We start from the raw sequence: 13,544 nt of genomic DNA, 5'->3' as shown, positions 1-13,544 counted from the left end.
GAGATTTTCCACCTTGTGAAGAAGAGTAGTATACTCTTGAAGTGTAAAGGTTTTAACTCCACCTGCAAGGAGTTTGGTTTAGTGGATTGAAATCTCAAGTGGTGTGCTTGGGGAGTGGACGTAGGTCAGGTGGACCGAACCACGATAAATTGCTGAGTTTGAATCTCTCTCTCTATCTCTTTATTATTGTTCCAATATTTATATTGTTTGCATTATACTGCATTTTATATTGTTCTAAATTCTTAATTCAGTATAATTTTTATTAAAATAAAAGTTTGCCATCAACCCTATTCACCCCCCTCTAGGGTTGATTATCTGGGTAACAAAAAGTTCCGCATATCTGCGGTACTTTTTTCTACCGCTGAGATTAATTGGGAAAGTAAGAGTCTAACTATAGTAGAAAATGCTAAAAGGCCTACCCTTTAAGCTCTCCTTTATTCCCTTTGCTGAATGAGTATGACCAAAATGCCCTCGACCCAACTCTTTCCCTAGCTCGAACCAAACCCCAAAGTCCTTCGCCTGACATCTCCGCCAGAGATCGCCATGATCGGAACACCGACTCTGCAACCCTTCCGCAGAGACTGCCGCAACATTACCAATATCTTCCAACTCCGTCTCCGGCGATACCCGCTCCGGGAAGGCCACGCCGGCACACTCCTCAGCCAGCCCCAGCCCCAGCCCCAGCCCCTTACCAATATCCTCCAACTCCGTCTCCGGCGATACCCCCTCCGGGAAGTCCACGCTGGCACTCTCCTCTGCAACCCTTTCCCGAGCCCACTCCCATGATTGAGGATATGGTATACGTTGCTGTGGGAAAAGAAGTGAAAGAGTGCAGATTAATCCTGTTGTGGGCTTTACAGAATTCTAGAGGAAAGCAAATTTGCATCCTTCACGTTCATCAACCTGCACAGCTCATCCCCTTTAGTAAGTCCCAAATACTGACATGCATGTAATATTTTCAGCTAGCTGGGGTTCTATATCTGATGAAGTTGCACCTTTAATTTTTTTCCTCTAAGAATTTGGTTTTTCTACTGCCGTCTCTTTTACCAAATTTTTCTGTTTGTTTTTATTCATGGCGATCCGGTGAAGAGGTCAGGCGAAGAACTTTGGTGTTCGAGCTTGGGAAAGAGGTGGGTCGAGGGCACTTTGGTCATACCTGTTCTACAAAAGGCAATAAAGGAGAATTAAAGAGTAGGCTATGGCATTTTCTACCATAGTTACACTCTTACTTTCCTGTATCAATCTCAGCCGTAGAAAAAAGTACAGAAGATATGCGGTACTTTTTTCTACAGCATAGTAGCCGGATCCATAAGAATGTAAGAGCATTCTTAGTCGCCTTATCAAATTTCATGAGCCAAAATAGTAAAAAACCACTTTTCTCTATTTTAGCCTTTCACTTTTTTAAATCACTCTCAACTAGCATTATTCCATTTAAATAATCATTTTGAAAATGGAGGTTGTGTATGATGCATGAAAGAAAAACAAAAATAAAAAATAAAAAAGGGAAGAAAGAGAAAATTTTAATAGTTTTTTATAGATTTGGTAAGTGAACAGTACTCACTATTGTTGGTGAGTAGTGCTCAATCACTTATTTTTTTTCACCAAATTGGTGAGGCTACTGAAGGTCATTTTGGAAAATTTCATCAAATTGACTCATCAAAATAACCAGAAAATTATTTTGATGAGGGTATTAGAAATACTTTTAAGCACCATATTTGGAAAACACAACTCAAATCCTTATTGCTTTGCTTTGTGTGGTTGTGGGTATCATAACTGCATGGAACGTGTGACATGACTGGTTCTCCAATGTGTCTTAATCCAGACAATTGTTGTTGCTACCTAGTTGAAGTTGGTAAGTTAAACTCCAATTGAGCAACAAAGTCTATCGAAGTTTTGCTCTTGCAGATGAAATAAGTTCAAAAAATATTTGTTCTATCTTTTTGGTTTTCATATATAAAAAATGTGTAAATCTACCATTGAATTTATGGGACCACACACAAGTTCTATATAGAGATGGCTAGAGAGTGTTGTAGCGAATCAATAAAAATGAATAAAGCAATGCTTTGGCCGTATCTGCAACTTTTATTTTTTATAATGTTTGATGGAAAATAAATTCAAGATTTTTATACAAATAAATGTAAATTATTTGCAATATCTTACAACACTAGAGAAACATTCCTAACTAGCTACCAAGCTATTAAAAGGTTACAGCCAGTATCAGATAGAGTCACAATGAAATTAAAGAGATTAATCATTGTCTGAAAGCATCTCAAATTCCCAATACAACTCCATAAAATAATAACGAGATCTTCCAAACAAGATCATAAATAATGCAACAATCGTATGGCTGCAATATCTTCTTTACATGCAAGTCCAAATCATTACCATGCAATAACCTGAAAATCATAGCTTAAAAAAAAAAAAAAAAAAAAAAAAAAAGAAAGGGAAATCATTACCATTACCAAATCATTACCATTACCATTACCATGACGTAGAATTTGAAGTTAGTGTATCTTTTTTTCGAACAAAGTAGCATATGCTACCAAATATATTGCTAGGAATGCCTGAAGGCTTACATCATAAGAAGGAAGTACAAGACCCTTACAACTCTAAGCCAAAAGGATTTGACTTAAAAAACAGTTGTCTAAGCAGAAACACAAACCTTACAGGATTTACATTTGAACCTCTCTTTACATTAACGTATACTCTCAAAATAAAAGAGGGTCGATTTAGCATTTAGCCAACAAAAATTCCAGTAAAATTTAAGCAATACAAAGAAAAACTGTATCTAATGGTGTACATGAAGTTAATATTGGCACGTCTTTTAAAATTTAAATAATGTGAAATCATGTACATCATTAGATGCATCAACTTTAAATCCTTAATTACCATAAAATAAATAGTATCTATTTCATTTGGATGGATCCGTTGAGTTCTCTCATCTTCTGTTCTAAATTTACTTCCCAATTAGATTACAGTAAAATCTCATTATTAATGCCAATTTTTTTTTAAAAAAAAAAATAATACTAAATATTTAACTCTGATTTTATTCTCATATAAGTGAACTTATGCACTCCACATCAGCCGCTAGTTGTACGAAGGTGAAATAAGAATTAAGCATGTAGTAGTATTAGTTTCTATAGAAGGAAATGAAAAGAATGAATCTCAATTTGCTTCCCAAGAAATTAAATCGCGTCCGAAAACACAAGTCCCTTATTCTTCGCATCTGTAACTTCTTTTCCCATTATGACATTTGCGAAGATAATGTGTAAAACATAAAATGCATTAATTTAAGAAAAAAGTAAAGAGAAGATTATTCTAAACAAATGATAAAAAAAAAAAAAAAAAAAAAAAAAAAAAAAAAAAAAAACTATCTGTTGTCATTTTTCAAGGAAGAAACTCCATTTCTTTTTTCTATAATTAATACTCTCTTAATTTCTTTCTATTTTTTATATTGTATTTCATCTTTCTATGAATGATTTTGCATTGTTCCTTCAACATGCAACATAAAAGATATTTTTGAGATAGATTTTCAAAAACAACATTTTTTTCAAATAAAAAAAATCCATATTTTTCTACAATTAATATTCTCTTTTTTATTTTATTTTATTTTATTTCATTTCTGTAGCTTATTTTACCTTTCTAGATATGGTTTTTCATTGTTCTTTAATACATTTCCGTATTTTATTCTATTACTTTCGCCAACTCATGTCAATTAATGTTTTTCCTTAATTGTTTTCACTTAAATGACGTTTCCTAATATATTTTTATATTAAATTTATTTCAAATTTTCCTTTATTGTCCGATATTTCACCTAATATTATATATGGGCATTTTCTTAAGACATATCAAGCTTGCTTTCGGCTATATATATAAGCCACAAGTTTATATGTGTTCTTCATTCATTTGAGATTAGAGTGAAGTGTTTTAGTGCACTTTTTTCAACTCAATATGAAATATTCTGCAACATTCTCTCACTTTTGGTGACTTTTCTAGTTTTCTCTTTTGGTACGTATCATTTCCTCTCCTTCGTATAATTGTTTTTCTTATTCCTTATGTTAAATTTGTTTACCTTGTAATATTAAATTTTGTACATATATTAATGGTTTTTTAGTGCACGAAAAGACTTCTTGTTGTTTGTATTCAATAGAAAACAAAGCAGAGTGAAAGTCTTGGTGTGTGTAAATAAATAGAAGCGTTATTCTATTCAATTTAAAATGGAGGGTTGAAAGCTAAAGGCTAAAGAGTTGTTTAATTTTTATATTAATGATTGAAGAGCGTACGTAAGTAATTTATTTTGTGTTTTGATTGTAATTGTTTTCTTTAACATTTAATGTTACAATATAGGTATTTAAGAGTATTCTTAGTCGCCTCATCAAATCAAATTTCACGAACAAAAATAGTTAAAAACCACTTTTATCTATTTTAGCCATTCACTTTTTTAAATCACTCTCAACTATCACTATTCCATTTAAATAATCTTTTTCAAAATGGAGGATGTGTATGATGCACGAGAGAGAAACAAAAAAAAAATGAAGAAAGAGAAAATTTTAGTAGTTTTTTTAGATTTGGTGAGTGAATAATACTTACTATTGTTGGTGAGTAGTGCTCAGTCACTTTTTTGTTTTCTTCACTAAATTGGTGAGGCTACTGAAGAGTCTTTTTGGACAATTTTGTCAAATTGGCTCACTAAAATAACTAAAAAATTATTTTGATAAGGCTATTAGAAATGCTTTTAAGCACCATATCAGGAAAACAAGGCTCAAATCCTTATTTCTTTACTTTGCATGGTTGTGGGTATCATAACTGCATGGACACATGCGGCATGACTGGTTCTCCGATGTGTCTTGATCCAGACAATTGTTGTTGCTACCCAGTTGAAGTTGGTAAGTTATACCCCAATTGAGTATCAAAGTCTATCGAAGTTTTGCTCTTGCTGAAGAAATAAGTTTAAAAAATGTTTGTTCTATCTTATTTATTTTTATATAAAAAAAAAATGTGCTAATCTACCATTGAATTTATAGACCACACACAAGTTCTATATAGAGATGGCTAGAGAGTGTTGTAGCGAATAAATAAAAATGAATAAAGCAATGCTTTGGTCGCATAAGCAACTTTTATTTTTTATAATGTTTGACGGAAAATACATTCAATATTTTTATACAAATAAATGTAAATTATTTGCAATATATCTAACAACACCGAAGAAACATTCTTAGCTATTGTGCGTTTAGCAAAAGAATTTTCAAAAACAAATATGATTCTGATTTTGCTTTTGCTTTTTTTTAAAAACAAATAATATTTTATTCAACTTTTTTAAAAGATAATTATATTTTATTCAACTTTTTTTCTAAAAAGTCAAACCTCGAAATTCGCGTATCAAATAAGAATTAAATTTGGAAAAATATTTTTGCACAACAAAAAATCCACCACATGAGTTCCACCCCATGTGTCTAATGTTGTACAATTTTGTTGTGCACCAATCATAACTCAATGAATTTTATTTTCAAAAATCAAACACCTAAACGAAATTTAAGAGATTAACCATTGTTTGAAAGCATCTCAAATTCCCAATACAACACCATAAAATAATAATGAGATCTTCCAAAGAAGATCATAAAAAAGAAAAATGATAGAAATACATCACTTTTACAACAAGTTTACAACAGCCCTCTCACATGGGGTGGGTCCCTTACACTGTGGGGCCCACTCCATGTGAGATGACTGTTGTAAACTTGTTGTAAAAGTGATGTACGGGAATCAGTTCTCCATAAAAAATGCAACAATCGTATAGCTGCAAATACCTTCTTTACATGCAAGTCCAAATCATTACTATGCAACAACCTGAAAATCATAGCATAAAAAAATAAAAAAAAATAAAAAAAAATAAAAATAAAAAATAAGAGAGAGAGAGAGAGAGAGAGAGAGAGAGAGATTAGCTCTAAATAGTAGACAGATGCCACTATTGAATTGTTCCTGAGATTTTAAAAGAATCAAAATTAGTATTTTCTTTTTTCTTTTTTCTTTTTTTAGAAAAATAAAATTGACAAGAAAACACTAATGATTGAGTACCGATATGGAGGCCCATATAATATGTCAAAGGTTAGGAGCAACAATCACCAACCAAATGAAGTTCCATAATGGAATATTATGAATTAAAAGATGATCAACAAGATAAAGAATTGATTTAGCTTAAGGTGTTCACCATTTTCTTGATCACAAAGCTTTGTTTAAATGATCTAATTAATGAATTTAGACTTCTCTATTTGCAAAGGAATTTGAAATCTTTCAATCATTTTGGTGGTTTAAGAAAAAAAAAATAAGAAGAAAAAATTAGGTTTCCTGCAGAACAATCGATTGACCAAAGACCAATCCATCGATGAACCCATAATGCAATAAGTTAGGTTTTTGAAATAGTAAACCCACTTTCAAAACACAACAGTAGCCTAGTTACTTATTTTACATGTTCCAATTACTCGCATTCACAGGCTGTTGTAATTCTGGTTCACCCATGCATTAAGATCGCTTTTATGTATAACCTTTATCTTTAATTCATCATACTTTATATATAATAAATAAAAATATAATAAGATCTGAATCTTTTAATTTAACAATATTAATTACATTTTAAAAACCCTGTAAAAGAGTGGTTTCCCCATCCAATGGGGAAAAAAAATAAATATCATAAGTTAGGACATCAGACAAAAAGAAGAATATGTTTCAAATAAAATGGAGATTTTAAATAATGAATTTCACTTTAAAGTCATAACCAAAAATTTAAAAAAAAAAAAAAAAAAAATACACTATCCGCAGCAATCCATTCTATAGTTAGATAATGCTACACATGTACACTTTCACTTTCTTACACCTATTTCCACCCCGCACTTTTAAGTAATTTTTAAAATTATAATTATAACAAATCTAGTAGTGAAAATTTAGAGTGAGAAAGTGAAATTTTGTGTAAGATTAATGTTCTACAGTTTAGAGTTTCATTTGTACCTATACATCTAAATCTATCATTTTTTGCTTGCTTTCTCACAAGTGTCAGCGCCAACAAATTACAAATATTATGAACTCTAGGCTTTAGTTTCTTCAGGCCTCCACCGGTTGGCATGAGACCGAAACCCACGCTACTGAACAAAGAGTCAAGAGACTAGCTTGTAGTCTTTCACGAGACCGAACCCCACGCTATACTTGATGGTTACAACTTCTATACAGTTGTTATATAACTTTAATAATTTTTTTTTTATAAAAAAAATTAATTATTTGATATTTAGATGTACATATAAAAAATAAATAATGTTAATTTATTTTTTTAATTTTTTTCGATAAAGAAGCGATGTTATTAATACTCAAACGAGAATATTCCAATTTGCTAATACAATGCTTTTAATATGGGACACTCCTCTATCTATACTTTGTCTAGCAATTGAGAAATAGCACACTGGGCCAAAACATGAGCTGCCTTATTCGCTTCTCTCCGAATATACACTATTTCCACATAGAGAAAGCGAGCCAAAAAAAGTCTTGATATAATCCACAAGCTGCTCATAGACTCTAGAACAAGAACCTTCCTCAGTGCAGAAACCACCACAGAGGAGTCACCTTCCAAAATAATTCAGCTGCCTCCCACTTCCTTGCCGAGTAGCACCGCAAAACCAGGCTGCCACCATCTACTGTTGTGGGATCTGTGATGAATGAAAAAAGTTTTGATTGCTCTGCCACCACACTCCCAAACTCATCCATTATGATAACCCCACAACCCATTTGCATGGCCTCCTTGTGTATCGTGGCGTCCCAATTAATTTTTCACCTACCATTCGGAGGTTTTTTGCCAACAGGGGGGGATCCATTGCCAAAGCTCTCATTGGCCCCGATACACCAGCACTAGCCTCAGAAAACCTCTCCATCGAAATCTTGACAACACCCACAATCTGAGTTGGAGGAGTAAAGCCTTTACCAAAAACGACTGAATTCCTTCTAAGCCAAATCATCTTTGCCACCATTAAGGCTTCCAACAAGTCAGCTTGGGTCAATTTTCCCAATAGAAACATAAACGACCCCCTCCCATCAGTACCTACACACGAGAGTTTTTGGATGTCGACCCTCTTATGCATGGAGTCATAAATCTGGCTTTGGCCTAGTTTTTTGGATGAGTTGAAAAAAGTTAGGTCGCCCAAAAGACCAAGGTGGTATACGCTTTCGAGACTAGACAGTTTTCAACAAGGCGTTACTGGCTAAACAAGGTTGGTGCCTTCTTACTAAGCCCCAATCTTTGGCAGCTCGTATCTTGCAACAAAAATAATGTCAATTTCTTTAGTTAGCTATGAGTAACATAATGTATTTTTTTTTTATTAATGAGATGAAATTTTTACATAGTAATTTGTAGAGTTATATTATATTATAGTAATATTGAGGTTAATATTAAGCATACTAAATATAAGATCTTTTAAAGATTTTATCAAATCCTACTCACTTGCCCAAAAAATAAAACAAATTTCATTATCAAAATTTAAGACAATCAAGTAATTTACATTACATGTGCGTATCAAAGTTTTCAACCAATATTAGATAATTATAAATATGAGGTTCTATTCAATACAATATGTCTTATTATGGTGGGGATTATCATCTTGTTTTTTTTTCTATGTATATTTTCGTAATTATATATATATATATATATAATCATGTATATAAGAGCACTTTTAATGGTTAAAATTTATAACATCATCTCAAAGACAATGATGAAAATTGAAAACCCCAGACAATTAAAGAGGTTATTTATTGAAACTGTTCTTCCATTCTTCTCATGATTTCTGACCAACCGCTTTGCTTTTTCAACTTTACTCTTCTCCTAAAAGACAATTCAATCAACTTTTCCACCTGCAAAGAAATATCATGACTAGCTTTAGAGGGTTACATGTGCGTATCAAAGTTTTCAACCAATATTAGATAATTATAAATATGAGGTTCTATTCAATACAATATGTCTTATTATGGTGGGGATTATCATCTTGTTTTTTTTTTCTATGTATATTTTCGTAATTATAGATATATATATAATCATGTATATAAGAGCACTTTTAATGGTTAAAATTTATAACATCATCTCAAAGACAATGATGAAAATTGAAAACCCCAGACAATTAAAGAGGTTATTTATTGAAACTGTTCTTCCATTCTTCTCATGATTTCTAACCAACCGCTTTGCTTTTTCAACTTTACTCTCTCCTAAAAGACAATTCAGTCAACTTTTCCACCTGCAAAGAAATATCATGACTAGCTTTAGAGGGTTTCCGAAATCAGATATTGAAATGATCTTTGAAAAGATGGTAGAGTTATGAAGAAACTTTGTACAACAAAAAAGACAGAAGTCATTTGAAAAAACAATGTGAACGTCAAAAAAAAAAAAAAAAAAAAAAAAAAAGACCATTTATTTTGTCATGGTCAATTATTTTTAAATTTTTTTCATATTTATATCAAATATATTACATTTTTAATGCCTATTTCACTTAAATTTTTTTTTATAAAAAAAAAAATCAATAAGATGCAATTTTTTTTCTGGTTTATGTGACACTTAAATCATTTGTTGTGTATGTACTCAAAAAAAAATAAATAAATAAATAAAATAAAAAATAAAAAAATAAAAAAAAAATTGTTGTGTGGTAAATAGGTTTGGGCAGAGTCATGCGAGATGTATTAAATGAAACTGTATAGGAACAACCACCACCACCACCACCAAGTGGTAGTTTTCACATGAAGTAAATACTCATCAAGAAGCCCCTTGTCGACTCAAAAAATAAAAAAAAAACATTTGTTGTGTGGTAAATGGGTTTGGGCAAAGTCACGTGGGCTTCTTGATGAGTATTTACTTCACGTGAAAGCTACCACTTGATGGTGGTTGTTGTTCCTGTACAGTTTCATTTAATGCATCCCACGTGACTTTGCCCAAACCCATTTACCACACAACAAATGTCTTTGTTTTTTTGGTCCATACACAACAAATAATTTAAGTTTCACATAAACTAGAAAAAAAAATCAAAACATCTTATTGAATTTTTTTAAAAATAAAATAAAGTGAAACAGACGTTAAAAATATAATATATTTGATATAAATATGAAAACAAATTAAAAAATAATTCATCACGACAAAATAAATGGTCTTTCTTTTTCTTTTTTTCTTTTTTTTGGCGTTTAACATTTTTTCTTTTCAAATGACTCATCTCTTTTTTGTTGTACAAAGAGTCTTCATAACCCTGCCATCTTTTCAAAGATCATTTCAATATCTGATTTTGAAAACCCTCTAAAGCTAGTCATGATATTTCTTTGCAGGTGGAAAAGCTGACCGAATTGTCTTTTAGGAGAAGAGTAAAGTTGAAAAAGCAAAGCGATTGGTCAGAAATCATAAGAATGCAAGAACAGTTTCAATAAATAACCTCTTTAATTGTCTGGGTTTTCAATTTCCATCACTGTCTTTGAAATGATGTTATAAATTTTAACTATTAAAAGTGCTCGTCTAGTATTTAGATTATGAATTATTATTATTATTACGAAAATATACATAGGAAAAAAAAAAAAAAAAAAAAAAAAAAAAACAAGATGATTAAATCCCCACCATAGCAAGATATATTGTATTGAATAGAACCTCATATTTATAATTATCTAATATTGGTTGAAAACTTTTGTATGCACATGTTATGTAAATTACTTGATTGTCTTAAATTTTGATAATGAAATTTGTTTTATTTTTTGGGCGAGTAAGATTTGATAAAATCTTTAAAAGATCTTATATTTAGTATGTTTAATATGTAAAACTTTCATCACTTTAAAAAAATATATATATATATATACATTATGTTACTCATTGCTAACTAAAGAAATTGACATTATTTGTGTTGCAAGATACGAGCTACCAAAGATTGGGGCTTAGTAAGAAGACACCAACCTTGTTTAGCCAATAACGCCTTGTTGAAAATTGTCAAGTCTCGAAAGCTCGTCCCACCTTGGTGTTTTGGGCGACCTAGCTTTTTCCAACTCATCCAAAAAACTCGGCCAAAGTCAGATTTATGACTCCACACATAGGAGGGTCGACATCCAAAAACTCTTGTGTAGGTACTGATGGGAGGGGGTTGTTTATGTTTCTACTGGGAAAATTGACCCAAGTGGACTTGTTGGAAGCCTTAATGGTGGCAAGGATTCAACAGGCACACAGCCTTATACCCAGGCCGATTCAACATAAACCAAAAAAGGGAAAAAAGCAATCACACTATTTTGAACATACTATCACCGATATTAAAGTGAATGCAAGGATCCTCAAAGCCAACAGCTAACTCATGAAAAAACTTTTTAGAGACCTAAAATAAAAGAAACCAAGCCAATCAGTTCATTAAAAAAAAAAAAAAAAAAAAAAAATCAGCATCACGTAATACTATCAAACTTGTTTGACCATTATTTTCAAACTTACAAATACATACGTATTTTATAGACCCATTTCATCAATAAATAAACAAAGAATATGCACAAAAAATAAAATAGCCACAAGTGAACTGAAATCTACAGAAAACTTAATCTAATTAAGAACAGTGACTTCAAAACCAAGATTTTCAAATGAAATTACAGTTTTGGGGGACAGAATTGAACAAAGAGGAAGATGAGCAATCATCTCCTGGTAGGCGCATTCATCTTCCTCCGTCAGTTGAACAATGCCATCCGGACAAGCACTTTCCCATATAGGTGGTTACAATTATTGGTTAGTGAAGATGTTTGGCTTGTATAGGTTCTTCTAGGAGTATAGAAGGAACAATTCTACTCATATTTGAAAACCCATTTTAAGTGGATTCAAAAATTTCAATCCAACAAAAAAATCATCAAACAATAAATGTAATCAAGCATTCAACACTCAATAGACAATTATTACGATAATCCTCATAACAACAAAAATAGCCAAGTCAACCATTCAGAAAAACTAACACAAATCACAGCCAAAATACCTCTGGATCCAACTGTCAAGGAAGCGTTGTTGTTCCAAACCGGAGCACTGGAGTTGGTAGTCCAGAAGGGTGAATTGTAAGCACTTGAGGGCCGGTACTGCACTCATAAAAAAACCACACAAACATCATATTCAGCAATAGCTCTTAGCTAACCAAAAACATTACTATCCAACAAAATCACTACCCGAAACGATAAAACGAACCTTTTTTTTTTTCTAAAAAAATCGACCAAAATTCAAGCTCAGAAGAATTACAAAATTTGGAATTCAAAGCTATCAAACGACGATGAAATAGGATTCGAAATCGAACCCAAGATGGAGTACCTTGTAGGGATCCATGGCGCTAGGCGAAAGAGAAATAGAGAGAGAGAGAGAGATAGAGAGGACGTTCGGTTTGACAGAAATTGCCGTGGAAATCATAGCGCTATGAGCGAAAGCAAAAACCAAGATGAGTGTAGAAATTTCTGTAAAATATTAAAAAACCACCAAATCATACGAACCTCCAAATCCACGAACAAAAAAATCAACCAAACAAAAAAAACTACACAACCAAAGAAAACAAGAAGAAACCAGACAAAAATAAAGTCTTACAGGGAGGATTAAGCTGGAGCCCCTGTAAGCGCAAAGGAACCAAGAAACCATGAACGATGTTCTTGGCGTCTATGAGCGTAAATAACGTTTCTTGGAGAAATGGTTCGAATACGAAAGAAGGCAAAAATCCAGTTCTCTAGCTCTACATACGATTGGATATGATCAAAGGCCTGAGCAAAGATTTTCATCTTAAGTAGAAGAAAGGAGGGTGAAATGTCCACAAAACCAAGAAAATATCTGATTTGTATGAAAACGAATAAGGGCAAATTGGTAAACATACCCGGAGTGAAAAAGACCAAAATATTCCTTAAAAACACTAAGCTCTTTGAAAACTCAAATGGTAAATCGATAATTTTCATTGAAAGACCAAAATATCCAGCTAATTTTTTGCCAACTGGACGTAGACAAGGACAAAATGGTAATGTAGAAATCGGAGGAAATACGAAAAGACAAAAATATTCCTGTCTGAAATAGTAATTTTTGAAATTCAACAAAATGTTAAAAGAAAAAAATAGCAGAAAGCTGAAGGGCAAAAGAGTAATTTTACGGAGGTGTAAGAAAAATTTACTGCTCGTTCAAATAAATCAGTGCTGTGCCGAGGCCTTCACCGCTTGTTATATGGCCTTGTTTGCCAAGGACATGAACAAAATACAGCGGTGCCTGTTATAGATATATATATATATATATATATTTTCATATTTTTTAATATCAATCAATATTAAAATATTTTTATTTTTTTCATTTTTTATATCAATTAATAATTTTTTATTACTATTTAAATAAAAAAAATTATTATAATAAATTTTTTTTTTTACTTTTTTATATAAATTCTTTTTATTTTATATCACATCATTACTCTTTATTAATTTTAAAATTAACAATTCATTACTTTGTTTTGTATATGTCTTGCTAAACAAGTTCTATATATCTAGCTATAAAGATGTGTGATATTTTACTTTAAATC

The 13,544-nt window shown here is 31.7% G+C and overlaps 1 protein-coding gene and 1 long non-coding RNA gene across 2 annotated transcripts in view; one reads left to right on the top strand and one right to left on the bottom strand.

Moving 5' to 3' along the window:
* Window positions 1-1,217, top strand: part of LOC133873386 (CDPK-related kinase 6-like) — an 8,150-nt gene extending 6,933 nt beyond the window's left edge. The window contains exons 3-4 of the mRNA XM_062311097.1: window positions 414-924; window positions 1,090-1,217. Coding sequence (XP_062167081.1) covers window positions 414-924; window positions 1,090-1,217 — 639 coding nt within the window. The remainder of the gene's footprint in view (window positions 1-413; window positions 925-1,089) is intronic.
* Window positions 1,218-11,562: 10,345 nt separating this feature from the next.
* Window positions 11,563-12,717, bottom strand: LOC133872530 (uncharacterized). The gene is made up of 3 exons (XR_009901052.1): window positions 12,581-12,717; window positions 12,314-12,413; window positions 11,563-12,087 (listed from the first exon to the last, which is right to left on the bottom strand). It is a non-coding gene; the product is annotated as an uncharacterized LOC133872530 (long non-coding RNA).
* Window positions 12,718-13,544: the final 827 nt, after the last annotated feature.

Source organism: Alnus glutinosa, chromosome 7 (genome assembly GCF_958979055.1).
Source record: "Alnus glutinosa chromosome 7, dhAlnGlut1.1, whole genome shotgun sequence".
In the NCBI taxonomy this organism is placed as follows: Eukaryota; Viridiplantae; Streptophyta; class Magnoliopsida; order Fagales; family Betulaceae; genus Alnus; species Alnus glutinosa.
The sequence above is the reverse complement of the archived record's forward strand: the minus strand, read 5'-3'. Positions and strand labels throughout refer to the sequence as shown.